Here is a 22,151-nt window from a genome sequence, read left to right as displayed (position 1 = left end):
CCGCCTTTAATACCTTGCATGACACTCCGTAGATGTCAGGGTTACTTGATGCTTTGAAGTTTTTAACAATTTTGACCACCTAACAAGACTCATTGGAGAATTCACTTGAAAAATCATCAGAATCATCATCTACTAAATTTTGCACAGCGTCCACAGTACGGTTTGGAAGGGGCACATCATTGTCAGAGTGTAGGCCACTTTGTGTTGAGTTCCAGGAAGATCAGGATCCATTATCGATCAAATGTCATTAGAATATTATACAGGATATATTGTTGTTTAATACACAACAGTCTATTTTAATAGTCTATTTTAACTATCCCACCAAAAGTAACTAAAAAACTATCGAATTTACAAGAAATTTTAAATAAAGGAATTCACCTACTTTTGATTGACAGTTACAAATATGAATTTATGATTTCAAAATTGTCCGCCAATTTCCAAATATGGCAGTCAAATTACAAATTCTTAGCAACATTCGATTTAACTTGCGTGTTCTGGAACTACTAAAGTTATTAACAATGATGCATTTTATCATGTTTAAAAACAATTGTGTAAGCATTTTCAAATATAATAAAAAATTAATCATGTTCGAAGAACTAGCTATTACTATCATGTCCAATATCAATCAAAACACCTGACTGTAATTAGTAAAATGCCAAATTTAGTACAAACATTTAATACTACGAATATAATGACCAGCAACTTTTAAATAGATATACTTGGATTACTTTTTGTGTTATTGGGCAGTCTCTAAGGGTTTATGAACAATAGAATTTAGTGACTATTTAAATCAAACTTAGTCTAAAAAAACTATTGAGAATCAAACTTTGAGATTATAAATATATTTTAGGCACTGATGCACTATACTGACCCCACCTATTTTTTTAAAAATCAGGTATAGTAAGGTTATGTTATGTTAAATTACTATCATAACATAACCTAACCTTACTTAGGTCAGGAGACTAGATAGTGGACATGCAGAGCGGTCGCGTGAGCCACTGTCCGGCACCTGGCGCCCCTGTCACTGCCATGGCTGTCACATACCACGCAGCAACAGTACAGTCATTCATTCCATTGCCGTCACTATGCTGATTTGGGAGCTGCTGTCTACAGAAGCCATGGGTTTTATCCAATTGCGAGGTCTGCTGCCCATGACGAAATTATGCAAAGGAGGACATGCTATGAAGTTGTATTTCGGCGAACAATACCCTTTTTGGAAATGCAATGTCAGACCGTGTAAGAAGAAAGTGGGGTTTCGTGTCGGTACGTGGTTTGAACACAGTAACAAACCTTTTGTAACAAACAACATTGTGTTTTAAGTATTGTTGGTAGGAGGAACTAAATTCAGTTAAATGGTGTGGCCGACAGTTGGGAATGTCTATTCACACAACAGTGGACTGGACCAATTAAATGAGAGGTATGTGTTGATCTGTTGTAAAAAAGAATGTTGGGAAAATTGGTGGGGCCAACACCCAGCGTGTAGAAAGAATGTGGGGTATTGCGAAGTGGCGCAATAAGGTGCAAAGGGCAACTGCTCGGCATCACTTGGCGGAATACATGTGGCGGTCGGCAGTAGCGGAGGCCGGAGGCGATAGGTTTGATGCGTTGTTAGCGGATATCGTAGCCTTCTGGAATGATGCCAATACACAGTAACGATTTTTTCTCTGTGTTCATTGTTGTAAATATATTCATGCTACACGTGTTTTTTCCCTCCTAACTATGCCCAATTTGTAAAGAATAGGTGGGGTCCGTATAGTGCATAAGTACCATATTTTATAAGTTTCTGAATCATATTAGAGATTTGACCATCTCTAACTAGACAAAAGCCTGGGGAAGTGAGTTCTTATTATGAAGGCTTATTTCACTGAGTTTATTCCTGAAGGCAAAACTGTTAATAAAGAACTCTGTGTACAAATTCTCAAATGACTGCGAGATACCACCAGAAAAATAGCAGAAAATGAGCAACATAGGATTGGTTTTTGTTACATAACAATGCTACAGCAGTGCCTTAACAAACACAATATGAACTACTCTGGAACACCCTACCTATTCTCCTAACCAGCAGCTTTACCTTTTTACTAAGTTAATGAAATTAAAAAAAGGACATAGCGCTGACTCAGATAAGGTGTGGAAAATTCCACAATCCAACTGAGGAGGCTTTCAAAATATGATTACAAGCGAGTTTTAAGCAGTTGTATGAAAGATGGAAAAAGTGTGGGAATGCAGAAAGATCGTATTTTGAAGAAAAGTTTTAATAACCTGGAACTGATGAACTTCACAATGTCTTGCCTCTACACTATTTGTTGTTGTATATGATAAATATAATATAATACTAAAAAAGTAAGTTACCAATCACATAGAACTTTGTGCACCAAAATAAAGCTGTAAGCATCAAATTCCAATACATAACATAGTTTTAGTTCTTTGTATTATCCACTCACCACATTTGTGAAGCAAAGAAGGCATCGGCAGTCTTTGACTGGATAATGCTGTCGAGCTGGGCATAGTAGTCGGCGTTGTTGGCACACCTGAGATGTTGCGGTGTCAACACATGGGTCTTGAGGTCCGTAAAGTCGATACAACACAGTTCACAGTAGCCAGCGGCCAGACGCTCGCTTCCATCTTTACTCAGTTTCCGAGTCATTCTGTACCAAACACCGGTCAAGAGTTAAATTAATTTCACATTATACAGTTCTAACCTAGAACACGTTATTTGTGCAAGGGCTATTATATTTAGCCTTGTATACCTCTCAACTACTATGTAGGCACTATTTGTTTTTATAAACATGGACTTTTGTTATACCGTGCTATCAATAGGGCTGTGGCACAGATAAAAATGTTTATTTTATATTCCTTATCCAATACCTCCTATTTCACATGCGGATGCATGTGTGTGTGTGTGTGTGTGTGTGTGTGTGTGTGTGTGTGTGTGTGTGTGTGTGTGTGTGTGCGCGCGCGCGTGTGTGTGTGTGTGTGTGTGTGTGTGTGTGTGTGTGTGTGTGTGTGTGTTTTTTTTAACTGACTTCAGGACTAGATTACAGATATACGAGGTGTGTTCAAAAAGTATCGCGAATTTTGTGTATTTTCAAAATTATTTATTTATTCGTGAATATTTTGTCCCCTTCAAACTAATCCCCCTGGGATATTATACACTTGTGCCAACGTTTTTTCCAATCTTCGAAGCACTTCAAAAAATCATTCTCCTCTGGAGCAAATTCGGGTTGTCGCAGACAGATTCCAACATCTCATTAGCAATGTTCACGCGATGCTGTTTTTGATAGAAATTAGCAATTTTGGTACGAATTGTGCGACGACCCGTCTCATGCCCAAATTATCGATTAAAATCGAATGGCACGAGCCAATCGATATGTCTAGGTCCTCGGCAATTTCTCTAACAGTGATTCGACGATTGGCCATCACTTCATCAACCTTGCTTCTGTCCAAAGTAACTTCTCCGTATGCCACAGTCAACATTCGGAATGCATCCGCGCACTTAATTTCGTTTTTCACACAAAATTTGATAGATAAAGGTTCTTTGTTCCATTTTTTTGAATAGGTAAAAATCGAAGATGAACCAAAACACGTGCAAGCAAAGCAGCTGTCAACAATTAACTGAACATTCAAAATGGCCGAAATTGTCAACATAAGTGAGGGACATATGTACCAACATAACGCCACAAAAAAATCGAAATTCGAATATACTTAACCTGCGAAAATTCAAAATTCGCGATACTTTTTGAACACACCTCGTATCCAGTGATGATGGACACATTTTAAATAATAATTGGACGAATACTGATTAAAGCTGGAAAATATCTGAGCGAGGAAATGGCCAAACCTATTGACTTTAAAAATGGCATAAAATGAAATCCCATTCTAACACTTTTACCTAGCTTACAGGGTTTGTCCTTACAGTAATGACTGCATCTGAGAAAGAGAATTTGTTGATTAGCACAAATTATGAAGTCTTCAAAACAGTCTCCTTGGGTAACTATACAAAGCTACCAACACAATACACCTTTGGAGAAGTTCTTTGGAAGTCAGCCGGCATATCCTCTTTCAGTGAATGTAGTAAAAGCCTGTCTTATGGTTTGCGGTGGAAACATCTTAGAAACAGTGACCTTCCAGATTTTTCTGGAAAACAGGAAATGTTTGCTGGCTCATCAGAACTTAATGCTGGCTGCGGCAATGTCGAAACCCTCATCCAGAACAGCTAAATGGTAACAATGAAGGGAACATGGGCTGAAGTGTTGTCATGGTAGACCTTTCAGCAATCAGCATTCTCCACTTGTTTCTGTTTGACAGCTGTGTGCAGGTATGCAAGGACTTCTTAATAAAAAGTGCTTTGACGGTTTTTTTTTTCAAATACAAATTCTTTGAGGCAATAATAGAAACATGACGTTTCAAAGATTGGTATCAATCCTCTTGTTCAAGAGTCAAATACTAAAACGTGTACAACTCACCTAAATCACAGTTAACTCCAAAATGTTGTACTGTCAAAAAAGGAACAAACAAATATTCTTGAATCCAGTACCAGTCTAGACTAAACTAAAAAACACTTCACAAAACAGATTTGCAACAGAATTAAAGTTTACAACCATGTACTAATGTTTACTTTACTAAAAATAATATTATTTGACTGAAGAAGAGGATAAACACCAGTTCTTGAGATGTCATGTCTTTTTATTGTAACATTCAATAATGGCAAATGTACATCATTCTATTATCCCTCCAAATCATCCATCATCAATGATGAACTTGAAACATAGAAGACACAAAATGTCAAATGCTAATTGATGTTGAACATTAGAAATTAGAATATATTTTGTAAACATTAACAATTTAAGTAAATATGACTTCTACCACATAAGTAACAAAAATTATTTGAAGCATGCAACATGCATACATAACGTTCTAGAGCACTTAATTTAAATATGTTAAACTTATATCATGGCTGTTAACCCATTGCCAATTATTGACGATATCTCGTCATGCAGTAGCTATACCTAACTAGCCATCATGGTGATGAGCTGAAGTAGCAAAAGCGATCTCCTTTGAATTTAACCTCCGAAGTTCTAATAATGTTTCATAGACAGCGTGAGTCTTAATACTAGTCTGCTGAGTATTTTTAACAACAGTCTTTCTTTAGTTTTCCCAAACACGTTTGTAAATATTATATAGATTACAGTTGTTATGTAGAAGTTTAAGAATCAACTGAATTTATTCTTTGCTATTGATTTTTTAAGTTCAAAGTAGCACGGCATCACTGTTCTGCTGCCGAAGCGTAACTTAATTCACACCTGCTGGGATACGTGCAGCAAAACAAATCGATCTGTAAAGGGATTAACTACAACCGACTATCACATGATGCAAATCAGTACATCTTCTAATCAACTTTGTTGTTCAATAACAATTGAGATCAGAGTTCCATTTGCTCAGTTATTGTGCCAATATTATAATATATTATTAAGTTTTTAATTTTACATCTGATCTGTGCCCAGCTTAATATTTTATCGTTACAATACATATACACTACAATACAAAAATTAACACTGCCAGTTTGTAGGCTAAGTGACTGATGGTAATGATAGTTAAGTTATGCAAAACTACAATAACTATGAGGTAACTCCCTAAGAAAAGTTCGCTTCCCTAACCAATCCATGCTGTTTTTGGCTATAATTTTATTTATTCATCAAATGTTACTCAAATTTGTATAGCCATCATTAAAGATTTAAACTTTTGGATTAAAAGCTCTGTTCCTTTATTCATGTGATGGATTATTATTCATAAATATTATTCACTAAAAGAACATTGATATACTCTGAATATTATTATTATTTATCAAACATATCAAATCCAGTAGTTAGAAACACAAAAAACCTAGGTAGTTACAATAATTATTACTAGTTATTAAATGTAGTTAGACATCAAAGTCAAAGTCAAAGTCAAAGTCAAAATCTCATCAATCAGTCATTTTCATATAACAATCATATTACTTTTACTCCTATATTATAACAATCAAGAACTTGTTTTTGATCCACCAGTGTAAGAATCAAAAACCAATTTGGTACCAACAGAAAATAATGTATTGGTCTTATTTAGTAATTAATGTTTTCAAATGCCATTAATTTTTGGCATTTTGCAGTCCACAAGAAATCAACCATGCATAACCAAAAACAAAGGAAGAGTTAGGAAAGGAAGAGATTAGAAGGGACACAACATCAATGTATTAGTGAACACCACATACCACCACATGGGGGAGACGTTTGTTAACCATTTACTACTCGTACTAAGCCTGACCTAGGGGCGCCATGAGGAGTGAACGGGCTCTCTCCGCGGTTGCTGTTCAAGTTGATGGAAGGCCACTCTCTCAGCTGTTTGAACTCGGGCCTTTTACCAGTCTCAACCTTCACGTAATGTCCTCTCAGGACCTTCAGTCCGGGCACACTTTTCCCGCTGCCTTGTTTGTGACAGATCTTCTCCAATTTCAGCAGGATCTAGAAAAGATAATAAACATAACTTATTAATCTAACATTATTTATATTTTACATTAGGGTATACAATGATTATATCAATAATGAGATAGATGTTAATTAAGCTAGCTAAACTTTTAAAGCATATTTTGATTTTTAGCTGTTGGATTTTATAAATAGTAAAATTTATTAACTCAATAAAATAAACATTTTTCTCCAAAATGGGAGAGTAAACTAGACATTCTCCAACCAATAGCATTAGGTATTAACCTACCTCCCACCCATTAAATAAACAGCTCTAAAAACAGAACCTAATATTAACAAAAAAAAGTCTTGTTCCCTTAAAATTACACTTTTAAAATCCTGAAAATATCTTTCCTTATTTTAATTTGTTAAAATTTCAACCTGAATTGTCTGCTAAATTTCTTCCCAAACATTTATGATGTGATTTATTAGCAAAATTGTTAGGACTGCTAATTAAAGTTTTCTATTTTATGCTGGTAAGTTAGGGTAATATGTGAAATATTTTGTACATCACTCCATTGTATTTTACATAGTCTTTTTATAATAAACTAATGGCAACTTGTGAAGCTAATACATTTTAATACTGATTAGGAATTAAAGAACATGTAATTGTATTTCTATACAGTTATAGAATTAAAAACTATTATTTTTATACAAATAAACAAAATAACATTCTTTTATATTCAAATCTTGTAAACCCAGCAAACTGTTAGACATAGAGCATTTATAAGAAGCACTATGTGTGTACCATGTTAAGTTTTGTTAAAACGGAATTTTTATAACTAAACAAACCAATATACAAGGGTCACTCTTTTCAACCTCCGATCTCATGGCATGACAGCCAGACACGTGGCAGGTCCGTGGTGTAGGCAATAATCGATTGCGCATATTCCCCCTACAATATTTGCTGAATTCAAACAGCTAGTCTGCGCTGAGCTGCAGCCTTATAAACATGGCAATCTCTATTGATTCTTCTGCCAAATGTGAATTAAGGAGTTTTATTCGTTTCCTGCAAGCAGAAGCGAATAGTGTAGCATAAATCGATCGGAGAATGTGACGTGTTTACAAAGAAAACATTATGAATGATGGTGTTGTTCGTGAGTGGTTTAGAAAGCCAAAGATGTTGACTGACACCCACAGAAATCGCCGAATGGCTTAAACTGTGACATTTCTTGAATTGATTCTTGAATTTAATGATCGGCTATCTTTAAACTTTTAATGCGATTAAGGCACAACACAATCACTCATATACTGCACATTCTCCAATGGATTTTTGCTGCACTATTCCCTTCTGCTTTCACAAGATGAATAAAACTCAATTTACACTTAGCGGGAGAAACCAATAGAGGCAGCCAGACACATGTTATAGCGAGGAAGATGTGCAACTGACTACTGCACACACCGTGGACTTGCCATGTGTTTGGCCGTCATGGTGTGAGATCGGAGGTTGAAAAAGAGGCCCTCATACTTTTTCTTCCATAGCAGAGTGGTCAATTAATTCAGGCCAGTAGGGTCAGAAGCCTAACTCACATAAAAAAGAAACTTTGAATAAAAATGTCTAAAACAAGAACCTTTATTTAGAAAGAGCATTTAGTAATAGATAGGCAGGTCCTGTGGACAATGGTTTATAGAAGTAAAACATCTTGTCAGAGTCAATCAGTATAAATTAGGTAGATTTTGTATACAAAGTCGGCCTATTACAACTGTTCCCATGGTTGCACTTATGGAAGATTACTACATAACTGTAAAGGCCATGACTACCAAAACCACCTTCAGTTCCAAAGTTTATGCTACATAACACTACTTAAATGGAAATAACAGTCCTACAAAAAGCCAAAATTAAAAAATTGTACAACAATTTGTTTGCTATTTTGTTCTAGGTAAAAACATTTATCTAATAAATATCTTTGTTAAAATCACTGGCTAGCATAGTATGCAATATTGTTACAACAGTAACCCTCCAATATAAAAAATTCATTTCTCCACTATTTATGGACCTAGATAAAAAAATATGTCTGGATTTTGAAACGTCTTTAGAACACTATGACAATATAAAACATTTTTTTATATAAATTATCATCTGAGACTCTCAAGAAGCTGAAGTAAATGTGAAGAGGATTGAAATGAAGAAAATAGCAGTGTATACGTGACATCAGTTTTTTTCTAAAAACATATATTGATTTTCAAGTGAGTATCCCATTCTATTCCATCTTTATTCCAATCCTAATGGAAGTATTGATTGTATTTCACAAATTGTGTGGACAAGAGTTTTGTACTTTCAAGTCATATGGAAATCTTCATGGTACTCAAATGTCTGTCCACACTATTTGTTGAGTGTGATCAACATTTTGTCGTAAAAGTAGAGAGGTGCCTACTGTTGCTTCAATTTGTTCTTGTGACTTTTCTCGAAAAAGTTTGTCACTCGTAAACTATGATTTTCTACATCACATCTGCATATGTACTTTTTAATGCATTTTTTCTGTTTCAAATGGAAAAGATCCCAAATGTAGAGAAAATAGTGTAAGGTCTAAGAAAGTAAAAATTGTTTATTGTCTTATTGTTTATTGTCTTAAGCTTTTGAAGAAGCCTCAGATTTTATGAATACTTTTATTCAACATTTTCTTAAAATTTCAATTAAAAACTAGTTAATTGAACTAGTTATATAAAATTGCTCACAAGTTCGACACTTTTGGTACGTTTGTTTCTTATGGGAAATCTATAGGCCCACTAAATATAAATTACAAACAATAAGTATGAACAGATAATACAATATTGTTTAAAATTTACAGACAATGAGATACTAAAATCTAAGATTCTAAATTGAAAAATTTATCAATTTGAGCTGATTTTCTATTTATAACAGTTTTAAACTTAAGTCTCATGTTAAAAGAGGCTCAGATGTACAGTATGCAGCCAGCTAACTTTCCTTCTTAACACTTTTACTGCTGAAGTCGACATTTGACGTCGCGCATGGAATTCTATAGACTGTGATATATTTTTGACACGATTCTAATTGCAAAAAATAATCAAATAAGTAATGAATTAAATCTTGAACCTCATCCATACAACACCAGAAATAAAAAATACATTGTAACAACTCATCACAATTTAAAGTATTATAAGAAAAAAACCATCATACATGCCATGGGGCTGAAATTTTTTAAACATCTACCCACTAGTATAAAAAATTTAACTAATCTGAGAATATTCAAAAACACAGTTAAATGTTTTTTGATAAACAAGGCATTGTATTCTTTGGAGGGGTACTTTTCCACCTCCTCGTAGATTTAGATGTACTTGTATTAGTAGTTTTAAGATGTACAGACTGCGTGTCTTTGGACACTATTCAATTGTATACTTAGTGTATATATCTGATGAATAAAGATTTTTTTCGATTTGATTTGATTGTGACAACATCTTTTGACACCACCGACTTTTACAGTAATAAAATGCATTTAACGTATTTGGACTTTGGCATTGACAGTCATTCACTATTTCCATGTTTTTAATTCATACTCTATAGAATATGATTTGTGAAATGTTGTTATTAGTCATATGGAATATCGGAAAAAAGTGGTTTGTTTAGGAACATGATGTCGCGTCTTGTCGGCCGTTTGTTGTCTGAAAGAGAAAAAGAAAAACATTTTTACACTGAAAGAGAAAAAGTCAGAATAATTAGTTCAAAAATTATATTTATTTAAAAAAAAAAAACATAAAAACGGGCTGCAGTGTAAGAAAGTTGTCAAAAATAGGAGGCAGCAGTGAATGTGTTTAGTTCAATAATATTCACCGACCTCTTGTATAGAGTAGATAGGGATGTTCCAGGAGCGTGCGTTGTCCAGAGGGTCAATTCTAACAGTCTGAGGCTGGAGTCGAACCCTCTCCAGCATCGCCTCTGCACGTGACTTCTGTAAAAAAACAAATCCACCAATCAGAATCACACTTATGAGGAACTCTACTTTACTTTTCATAATGCAAATATGGTACAGACTGTCCAGAACCTAATAATATACAGAGTGAAGGAGGTATGAGAATTCTGGTCAAGTCAAACGGAAGTCAGTATAGTTTTAATATTGTTTGTTTAACAATAACAACAAAAACAAATTTGTTTAAATATTGATTCCAGTAATGGACCCCTTACTGTTTTCAAAAATCTTTAAACACTTCTAACTTTATGTGAACACTGCTCTTACATTGAAGCAATCAATAATAAACTAATTGTAAACAGTCACATTAACTTAAACACTTTAATAACCTAATCGTGAATGATTTACTTCTGGCTGATTCATGCCTTCCAGTTGAACCTACACTAGGTGCAGCAAAATCTTATTCGTCACTTATATCTTGTCAACCATATGGATGTCCGGGAGCGGCTCATTACTATTCATAAATGTTGAGATATTGGGGTGGAAGGGTGGATAGGTCTAGTCTACTGTGGAGGATGACTGTTGGAGTGGGTGGAGGTCCCTTAGTGTTAAAAGCTGTTGCTAGCCTGGACAAGGAGTGCTGTTCCCTGTCCGCTTTGACTGGAGAGGCTGGAACACTGCTGCCTCCCCTCCTTCCAAAGTGAACGGGCTTGGAGATATAGCCCGCTATCTCTCCACATGGAATCTCAATAGGAGGTGCCCCTAAGCTCAACCTTACCCATCCAGAATATCCTATCTCTCCTGAGGCAAGCACTAAAGATCTTTTAGGACTAAATGCAAAGAGAGGTTTCTAAAAAAAAATAGATTTTTAATTTTGTTTTTTGATTCATTACTTTGCCAAATATTGTTTGTCACTTTAATACCAGTCATGATCCCGAAAATGAACATATGTGTTATTATACAACATTATCACTTTAAATTAATTGACAAAATTATCTATTCTACAATTGTTCTTTTTTACATACTGATTACTTAGATTGATTTCTCCAACATACTGATTACTTAGATTGATTTCTCCAACATACTGATTACTTAGATTGGTTTCTCTAACAGAACTCATTCTTCTTTTCAGTACAACAAATCATCCTGTAGGGTAATAGTTCAGCAATTTTAAATTTGATGATAGGATTGTTTGTATAAATGTAATAAATCAGCACCTAAATCTGTCTTCAATTAAATTCATACACAACATCAAGTTCTGCATTTTTTTGTCATACAACAAATTTGTCTTTGAGATTAATGAGTTGTGTTTTGCTTGGGATGATTGACGTTGAGTTGTTAACTAACCAACCACTACAGGATTGCATCCAAAATAGGTAACATAGTTATGTGGGAGCCTTAGAAGGGTTCAGAGGGACTGCCAGTCAATCACTGATAATGGCGGATGCTCCACTCTTCTAAAGGTATGAATGCCGATGTTCAACATAGCACTCTTTGTAGAATAAATTATGAACAAGCCAACTATCTAGGACATCACTATTATTACTGTTTCGTAGCAAAAAATATTATTACGTTTATTAATTATCTGCTAAAATAAATATTTTTTAAATATTATTTTTATATAAGAAAAAAATGTTACATGTCAAACCGATAATGCAACACTAAAATGTAGTCACTTCTGTCAGTCAGTTCCGCTGCTGCCTTCCAATTTTTCTCCCCATGCAAAACATACATCCATAGTCCACCAAAAGAAGTAGTCACTTCCACAAGGAGCGACAGTAACCTCTCACTAGCACGCCTGGATAGCCTCTGAACTGAACGTAGAAACGTCCTGGCGTCAAAATGGCCGCAATAGTCCCACCCCTAGTGGCTAGAGCCAACAAGCGTGATGTGAAGATAAAATATTACATCACAGTGTACAAAAAGAAGGCAAATGTTTAATCATTATTGAGCATCCATGGGCTCCTCTCCAACCGAATCCACCAAGAATCATATTTCGAGAAAGATTGGCACCCCTAGGGGGTTTGATGATTGACTGAGACGACTACTAGCCAGTGTGAACTGATCAATGCTCGCCCAAACACTAGCAATGTCATGGGGACTGTGACATGCCGCTGTCAGCTGCAATCTAGTTGTGGTGGCTAATGCTGCTCCTGCACGTGCCACTTGAGTAAACCACTCCATTTAATCTGGTATACTACTAAATTGCGCAAAGACCTGTACGCACCACTTGAGTAAACCGCTCCATGTAATCTGGTATACTACTAAATTGCGCAAAGACCTGTATGCACCACTTGAGTAAACCGCTCCATGTAATCTGGTATACTACTAAATTCCGCAAAGACCTGTACGCACCACTTGAGTAAACCGCTCCATGTAATCTGGTATACTAAGAAATTGCAAAAAAAACCTATCACTGCGATTAGGCTTGCTTAATTGTCGCTCACGTGTCAACCAGACCTTATGACATTTCATTTCATGTCTACAATGCTGCAGAATATTACACTCTTACAATGATGATAACTTACTGTCTTTTAATGGCTTCCTCAGTGGTTAACGGAACTGTGCAATATATAACACTTATATTAGATCAAATAAAGCAAAGTTCTTTCAGTTCAAATCTTATGGACAACATTTTAGACCAGTGATCCACTCATAATGATGTCTGTTTCTTCCAGCTGGACAAATATTTGAGATTTATGTGAAAGGCAAAACAGCTCACGTACAATTTGTGACAAATTTTGTTGGTCTTCAAAGTTATTTAAAAGCCATAACAAAAACTTATTAACTAATTACTTACAGTTTTTTTCTGGCTTAGGCCATCAATGGGGGAGGAAACGCCGAGTAAGGGGGAGGGAGAAGGTGATGGTGAAGGCGACAACACAGGTGTTGAACAACTGGCTTGATTGTCGGCTGTGGTAAAGTTCTTGCGGTCTGTCACTACGTAGTTTACCTCTTTCACTAGAAACTGTTCAATATTCTGTAAACAAAAAGTGATGGTATTAAATTCCATATTTCTTGATACCACGGATATTTTTGTTATCCATACACATATATACTAATCTTATTATCATATAAACTTAGTAAAAACAGTTTTGTAATTCAAATCACATTCATTGTTTAAAGTTTTATTTCAGCAATATTTGTGTATGAGACAATATGCTATTAAATGTTTTACAGAGAACTGAAAGGAACACAGCCAACCAAATCTTAAAAACCGGCTGAATTAATATTTTTTTCAATACTTACCTTATTTACAAAGAACGCATTTCAACTACTGATGGTTCAGTTTGGATAGCGGAATGTACCACCAGTAGTCGTAAAAACACATTAGTCGTAAATAAGGAACGTTCACCCGTTCAGTAACGTAGTGAAAATGATTTAAAAGCAATGAATGGAAACCAGTTGCATCTTCAAGTATTATTTTTGTATATCTATATTAACACGCGAGAGATCGCACGACGGCAAATTGCTCACGCTCGTCTTTTACTCAAATTGCAGCTTTAATTTGGTGAGAAAAGTTTCAATAAAAAAACTGTGTGTTGTATCTATTACTGTCTTTCAGTATATACTAATAAAAGTAATTGGGTACTTAAGTTCTAACAAAGAGAAATATTATTATGATACACTGTATATCTGGTTCGGAATTGGTGACTTTTTGGTACGAAAAAGGTCGCGTGTGAGCAATTTGCCGCAATAATATAAATTAGGCTTTTAAATGAAACATTTTATTACAATAAAGTATTTTATTATGACGAAGAAATAAATTTTATAATATGTATATTTCCTTAAAACAAAACAAATTGCCTCAAAAACGTTATAATATAATAATAAATCAATATTTAGGCAAAAGATTACTAATTCAATAAAATATTATGTGCAAATGAAGAAACCTATTTTATATCAAAGAAAAATTATAAATGTTAACGAAAAATTAAAATTTCTTTCTAAGTTTCATAAAAAGTTAAAATATAAAAACCCCTAAATTAGTACAAGTTTACTAATTTTGTTTCAGTGGACATTATCGTCTAAGCTAACTGAAGAAGTGTGTATATATTCGAAAACATTACAAAAAACACAAAAACATTAAAATATTGAAGATTTAGAAATATTTCCAATATTCGCAGATTTAACAGAATGCACTACGGGAGAGATCGCGCGAAGGCATATTGCCGCGGCAGGTGCAGAGCTACAACAAAAATTCCACCACTCGCAAACAAAGCCAGCGACAGACTAACGGTTGTCAAGGTCAGGCGCAGGGATGTACTGGGAGGGATAAAACGAGACCCTGTTATCCTGGGGCATCACTGCAAACTAAAATATAAAGAAATAAAAAAAGCGCGGCAAACTGCCGCGGGCGCGATCTCTCGCGTGTTAAGCTGTAATAATGAATCACCACATTTAGATTCTCTATTTAACTAATTTTTAGTATAATTTTAGGCTCCTTAGGCAGGTCTTGTACATAGAATAAAAACCTTAACTCCACCAGGATATGGTGAAAAGCGTTCCACAATACAATGCAACTGTTTACATCTCTATTTCAAGTGTTTCATAGAATTTACGAGTAACTTTGACATTTTCATCGACAATACTCATGTAATCTCATAATATGAGAATAAAAATAAGAACATATTTATTGAGTTACCAATATATATTAAATTGTACTGCAATAGTACATAATAATACTAATTTTTCACTGTATACATAGAAACTATATCCATTCTCTCGACTTTCCATACAGCTGAACGCAGGAACACATTCATACACATACAAACATACAAAATTCATGTGATCAATCCCCAGGATTGCAACACTGCCGTGAATATCAATCCAGAGTGTGCTCCATGAACCGCAAACTGAGTAAATTGTATAAGACCCCAGGTAGTGTTGTAAGTGGGTTTTAAATATTTTTTGGATTGGTTTCTAACTTTAGTGTTTCAGGGAGACTGTTAATGAGTTTGATCCCACATTGAGAACGGAGGCATACAAATGCTTCTGTTCTATGCTATCAGACTCAAAAGCACTCCCAAGCTCTTGTATTTGTGTATATCACTGCCCTATGTCAATGTACACTTAAATCAACAAAAAAAATGAAGTCTCTAAAATGTATAAGGTAGGTAGAGTTAACAAATTTCTGACATAACTCCCTGTTGCTCGATTTTGCAATGATTCAAACGGCTTTTTTTAGTCTGAATACTCTTTCGAAGTTAGATATGGTACAACTGCCCCACAGAGAAATTCTGTATAAATTTAGCAGAATCAGTTTCCTCACTCACGTATACAGAAGTTGCAGTCTATTCACAACTAGTTTTGAGATTATTTATCAGGAATTGAGGTCAAAGAAGGTTTGAACCTCCAAAGAAGTCAAGAGATTCAGCCCTGAAACAGAGTCGTATCATCTACGTATTGAATTATTTTTCCATACTCTGGTTTAAGTCTTGAAGTGTTCTCTGGCATTATTAATTTATTATACAGGTTTTCAGATGAAGTTGATTAATATTGCCTGTGTAGGTGTTTTTCTATCTGTTACCAGGCATTTGAATTCAGGGCTAAACCATTGAAGTTAGATTTACACTTTGTTCTTAGAGGAGAGTGTTAAAACAAATAAAATTACCTAAACTAAGACAAATTTGGGGAAAAAATTATTAGGTCTTCAAATCATTATTTCCTGGGTCAGGTTAAGTAAATGTTTCGAGCTTTCATTCACTATTTCTGTGTGACACCTCTTTGGATTATATATACTGTACACAAACTACAGGTTCAACAGGACTATTTTATTTTTACGATTTTGCCTGTTCTCTATGAACAAAATTATTGTTAATTATGTAGAATTCCAACATCGGAATGATATTGATAATAATAAATGATATTTCATAGTTACACCCACCGATATAATAAACAGATACCTGATTAATTCATTTGAAGAATAACTTAATTCATCTGTATCAACTGTTAACACATTTTCAGATTATAAACACAGTCTGTTTTAGGAGTGACAATCAAAATAAAAAGAATAGTTAACTTTAAACAAACTAAACTAAATACCACTGAAATATGATTAAATGTGCTTTTCTTTATTTCCATTTCTTTGTTTTATGTTATGGTTAATTTACTATTTATGACATTACATAATGGCATTAGTCCACAATAATACGAGAGAGGTCATAACTCCTTCCTGTACGTGAGAAATTGAATGAGAAAAATTTGCTCATACTTAATTCATTTACTTTTTATTTCGATTCAAAAGAAAAATCTTATAAAAAAATCCTGTGATTAATGTGATTGTGTCTCAGATATACTACTTTGAACTATCTGAAAATACAATTTTATCAATAAAAAACAAATTACAAGTATTTACAGTAAAATTTAGACTACGTGGAAGGAAATTGCTGTATGTAGCCTACTTCTTAAAAAGCAAGAAAATAAAAAATTTGCACTTAGAAGAAAATGGGTCTAATAAAAGAACGTGCAAATTGTAACTTAAATTAATATAAGTGGGTGATAGCATTCATACATTTAAACATTTGTATCAAAGAATATTGAAGAATAAAATAAGTAAAAGACCAATAGATGTCAAAATCTTATGTAGAAATATGTGAGAAGAGATGACGATTTTCCAAACTGATGATGTTGTTATCATAATAATACTAAAAAATTTCAAAAATTACGGTAAACTGTCGTGGGTGCACCCATCGGAAGTTAATAGAACTTAATTCTGTTAATTTCAAATATATAACTTTTGTTTAGTACTTTAGATGTTTATATGGATTAGTAGTTCTGTTATCGGTATATGAAATATCACTGTTACAATACGATATAAAACTAGGTCCATTTATTGTACTCTGCACAAATAATGGCAAGAAAATTATAAAATTCTGGATAAAACAATGACAGAGAATTTGGCAGATATAGTCTACCCAACTTCTAGAGAAGCAACGCTATTGTAAGATGTTCACCATCGGTTTAAAGAGGCCAAGCACTTATTTACAGTGAGTTGTGGAACTATCTTAGGAAGCATGCAGGACTGAATGCAATATCAATTGTATCTTATGCAAATAAGCATCTCTCTAAAAAAAAAGCTGTCTGTGAGGAGGTCACTCTGGCCCCATCTACTATTTTTTTAATTGACTATATGTACATATTATAAACATAAAAAGTAAAATCAACATTTACGAGCGCTCACATAATTTGAGCTTGAATTTAGGTACTATCTTAAGGAAAGTTTTTTTTTCACAAGAAGTGGAGGGTGGCGTCGTCCACTGAAGGCCGCACTGATGGTCAAGGGCATTTCCGATCGATACTTTCCCAACCTCAGATCATGTCCCAGATCGTCCAACTTTTCGGATATCAGACCACGTTGGTCAGATCACATCTACATTATTCTAGCTCAGATTATTACATGAGCCCTTGTGATGGTTATCTTTAATTTGGAACCACTAGTAATATATTTAGTATAACCTAATCTAAACCTACTTATACCGCATAGTAGCAAGAAGTAGGTAGGGACAGAGTAGCCTCCTCGCAGACATCACTTCCTTTCAGAAGGCAGAAAACATGAACCGATTGTCAAATAACATGCAATTTTCACAGTGTCAAATAAAGTCTCCTCTTTAACTTAATTTTTTTAGATCCTCAGTAAGAGAAACTGTTCCCAAAATAGTGATCTCTATATAATACCAAAGTACTGACCATGCTTACAAAAATAAACCTCATCCTACTATCTGACAACTTAAAATACAAAAAAAGTAGTTGTCTTTCTTATATAGAACCTAATAGTAGCCTATAAATAAGTCCAGATTTCTTAATAACTCTACAATTTAAAATATCTCCGGCTCATTAGTACTAAATCATACACATGTATTTAAGTTACTATTTTTAAACTGATTAATAATTACTACAGTCCTACAATTTCATTTTCTTTCATAGCTAAAACGTTGTTACAATAAAAAGAGTGGCTAAAAACAAATGGTTCATTAGTTAATTTTAATATCCAGTTGAAGTTTGGGAGGGTTAGGTATATGAGGCAAATTCATATTTAGGCTTCAAAAGAGAGCAAAAGGCCTAATTAACATATTTTAATCCTCCTACTGGCCAGAAACTCATTTTAAGTTCCTCTAGTTCCAATCTAGTAATGGCCGAACTCATTTTGAGCTGTTGTGTCATCTCTACTTCAATGACATATTTAACCACCAAAAAGAGGGGGGGGTTTAACCCAGACAAATAAAATATGTATTTCTTGTCAATGAATTGAACTGTCCCAAACAGGTAATTAAATTTTCAATAACCATCATAACTTTAACAACTTATAAAGTAGTAGCATAGATACCGCCAGCCTTTAAGATGCAAGAATATAAAAACTAGGCTACCTATATTTCAAAATTTTGTACCAAAGGATAGTTTCATTTTGTATTATATATAGTTCACTATAAAGCTGATTCTTTGTTTGAAAAAATTATTGATCTTACAAACCATTTTTTACAAAACAATTCCAATATGACTAAAACCAAACTTTTTATATTTTCAAAGTGCTCCATATTTTAATTTTTTTTACTATGACTTATACATTTACATTCACCTAATAGAACATAATGCAAAAATAAATATAAGTAGGCTATACCTATGCATGAAGCAGGTACATTCCACAACAGTATAGAAAAACCTTGGCGAATTTGCCACAATGGGCTTGCCAGTAGGTCCATAGAAGTTACTGTAAGGACAGTTGGAAGGTTAAGTCTGCAGTATAGTAAGCGGCCACCACTACAATCAACAATCAATATTTCTGGTATTTATTTACAATACCGTGACCATGAAAAATGGACTTTTTTTCATGGGTTGGGCATTTATAGCCAAGTATTATTATCACAGGTGCATATAAACTGGGGAGAAAGTATATCATTGTATTATATTGATGCCTTTCGGCCATTATTGCATTAAGAATGGAAAATAACCGACAAAATTTTGTCGAACAACACTTGGAGGGTTAAGGATCAGGGGCATCACGTGATCTGGGATTCGACTTTTGCAAGCTTGAGTTAATTTTTTTTCTAAAAGAGCAAGCAGTGCGCAGCACTGCGCAGCGGGCAGGCATCGTTGACAGGATTAACGTCATCATTTCAGTAAAATTGCCAGAGGTACTGTCAAAAACAGAGTTTTCAGAGGATTTCAAAAAAATCGTAACTCCTTTGATTTTCGTTGCCGACAAATTTTTTCTTCACTATTGTTTTCAGGAAAAATTGTAGTTTTCAGGAAAAAAAATTAACATACCTTTCCATGGTCACGATTTTGTAAATTGATACCATATTTCTGATTATATAAACCAATATGATGAACCAAATTATCTTAAAAAGGTATTTTAAATTATAGTTACTTATAGTTCAGTCATATTTTTACATTCAAAAATAATTCAATACTGAATTAAAAACTATCTATATGAAGTCTATTTATCAATTGCAACAAACAAAGCGATATAAAACTTCCTTATTTCTTACTATTTTTAAAGATAAACACGTCTGATAGCTTATGACAAAAATAATGCATGTTCATCATCATTCTAAACTATTTGTGCCTATTACTCAAATATCACACAAACGATTACTTTATTTCAATAAATTTAAATAATACTGTTATTTAATACATTAAAAACAGCTAGTATTAATTAATTGTAAATAGCCTAACTATAATTACAATAATTCTGTACATACTGTACTTCTGTACCTCAATAGCTTAGGTATTTCTAATTGATAATTTTGTTAGCTGATTTGATTGTTGTGATGCCCGCTATTACACTGCAGTAAAAGTTCTGGGCAGAGTAAGATAAGCGGACTCAGTTTTTATATCACTTATTACAATCTTTGATATTTAATATATTGAATAAGAGAACTATCAATTTACATATCTAAAATAGTAAATTTAAGTTACATGTTTCAAATTAATAGAAATAGTTTAAACAATTATGCAATGTCACAGGAACCATAACCGTTAATTAAACGATAAAATTAAAGACAGTTGATACAAAAAACATTTAGATTATAAAGAAAACATAACAACAAAACAAACAAATTGAAAAGACACAGTTAGTAGCCTAAATCATGTTTAGTATGCTAGTGTCACAGAATTTCTGCATGTTAAACAATAGAAAGTATTTTGGATATGCCTAGCCTACCTTAGGCCTATAATTTTGTAATATGTTATCAAGTGTTATTAGGATTGTATTATATATATATATATATATATATATATATATATATATATATATATATATATATATATAAGCTTTGCTCATTAATGTGACACTAGTGTAAGCCTATCCTATTTGTACTGTCACACAATAAAAATATTTATTTCTGAGTCATTTATCATGGATTTATATACTAACAAAAGGCAAAAAGTCACTTTTAATATTAAGTAATTTAATAACATTTTCCCACGAAATAAACAAAAAAATATTTAAAAGATTATATTTCTACATTTGAAGTTGCTTATTATAATTGACATGTGTCAACAAACGGTACACTGCTAACTGGAACAGCTGATCAAAATAATTATTGGTTACTGTATCTAGTCAAAACCAGCTGCTCAATTACAATACAAAATGGAAATGATTTGACAAGTGTAGTATTGTTGTTATGATAATGCTCACCGTTACCATTTGTTTGTATTGTTATTTTATAAAAAGTTATTTTACTAGCTTCAAATACTAAACAAACGCCACAATAGACGCTGGATAAGAAGATAAGCGTTCAATACGACTAACAAAGAGAGAAGCGGAACTGAATCACTGACCTACACCAACACTGATGCTGTCAGAATTGCCAAATATATACAAATCATAAACCTACTAACCAAAAAAATTATGCTAAAACAATTTTATGAAAGGATGTGAAACAGGGCAAACTATCTACGCAGTAACGCTAGAGGCGGCTACCTCGTCAGCAAGCTTTTTGATGACCAGTCACCTTCTCGCCATTTGCACCACTCATCTAGATTCGAATAGACTATCCCTTGAAAATTTACACAACCAACCACTAAACGTATTCCACTACTGAGATATTACAGGTGATTAATATCTAGAGCACAAAAATAGAACACACTCATTAACACTGATAATACAAACGAATAAAACACTGGTTTGTAAACAAAGATTATAGACCCGCCTTTTCTTGCTTCACAACTACAAGCTTAGGTTTATCACTGAGTGAGCCTATAGCGACAAGTTAAAACCTTACTAACACTTAAAACATATTACAATACACACCCGGCTTACTCGCCAATTCACTAGTAACCCACAAAAACTTCAACTACCTTTATAAATAAATCACCAACGTCACAAAATGGACGTGCAGTAATTGCAATAATGGCACAGCTGCCAGTGCTAGTTTGTTTCAGCCAGTAGCTCACCTACATTACGCAAGGCGCGCTGATGTACGGCATTGGACAATATGGCGGACGTCGATGGCGATGACCGGTGTGCGTCGCGTCGGTCTAAAATGCTAAACTTTCACTTATTGATAAGCGTACTGGGCGTACACAAGCAAAAAATTCCGCCGGGAACAATGAACTGTCTAAACGATCGTTATTTTGCCTTGTTGTGTGTCAGAAAATAAATCTTGCAGTACTTATTAGGTGTGTAAAAAAAGTAAATTTTAAATGTGCGCTCTACAAAACATATCTATATCAACTTATTTATTAGAACTATTGATAATTTTCAACTGTCAAATTTATTTGAAACCGACATTATTGTTTATCTTTGGTTTCTTTTTTATAACTATTACACTATTTCAATGTCTAA

At 33.8% G+C, this 22,151-nt stretch overlaps 1 protein-coding gene across 5 annotated transcripts in view; it reads right to left on the bottom strand.

The window, feature by feature from the left end:
* Nucleotides 1-22,151, bottom strand: part of LOC124366108 — a 47,932-nt gene that overhangs the window by 14,465 nt on the left and 11,316 nt on the right. Inside the window, exons 2-6 of one of the 5 annotated variants that reach the window (XM_046822373.1) lie at nt 18,981-19,120; nt 13,164-13,343; nt 10,292-10,405; nt 6,301-6,497; nt 2,442-2,645 (exon numbers count right to left, since the gene is read on the bottom strand). In XM_046822373.1, the coding sequence (XP_046678329.1) occupies nt 2,442-2,645; nt 6,301-6,497; nt 10,292-10,387 (497 nt within the window). In that variant the 5' untranslated portion in view covers nt 10,388-10,405; nt 13,164-13,343; nt 18,981-19,120. Of the gene's footprint in view, nt 1-2,441; nt 2,646-6,247; nt 6,498-10,291; nt 10,406-13,163; nt 13,344-18,980; nt 19,121-21,287; nt 21,590-21,617; nt 21,763-22,151 lie in introns of those variants that run through there. The other 4 variants (XM_046822370.1, XM_046822372.1, XM_046822369.1 and 1 more) reach the window with 4 other exon arrangements.

This window comes from Homalodisca vitripennis, chromosome 7, assembly GCF_021130785.1.
Source record: "Homalodisca vitripennis isolate AUS2020 chromosome 7, UT_GWSS_2.1, whole genome shotgun sequence".
NCBI classification, from domain to species: Eukaryota; Metazoa; Arthropoda; class Insecta; order Hemiptera; family Cicadellidae; genus Homalodisca; species Homalodisca vitripennis.
This window is presented reverse-complemented; position numbering and strand designations above follow the sequence as displayed.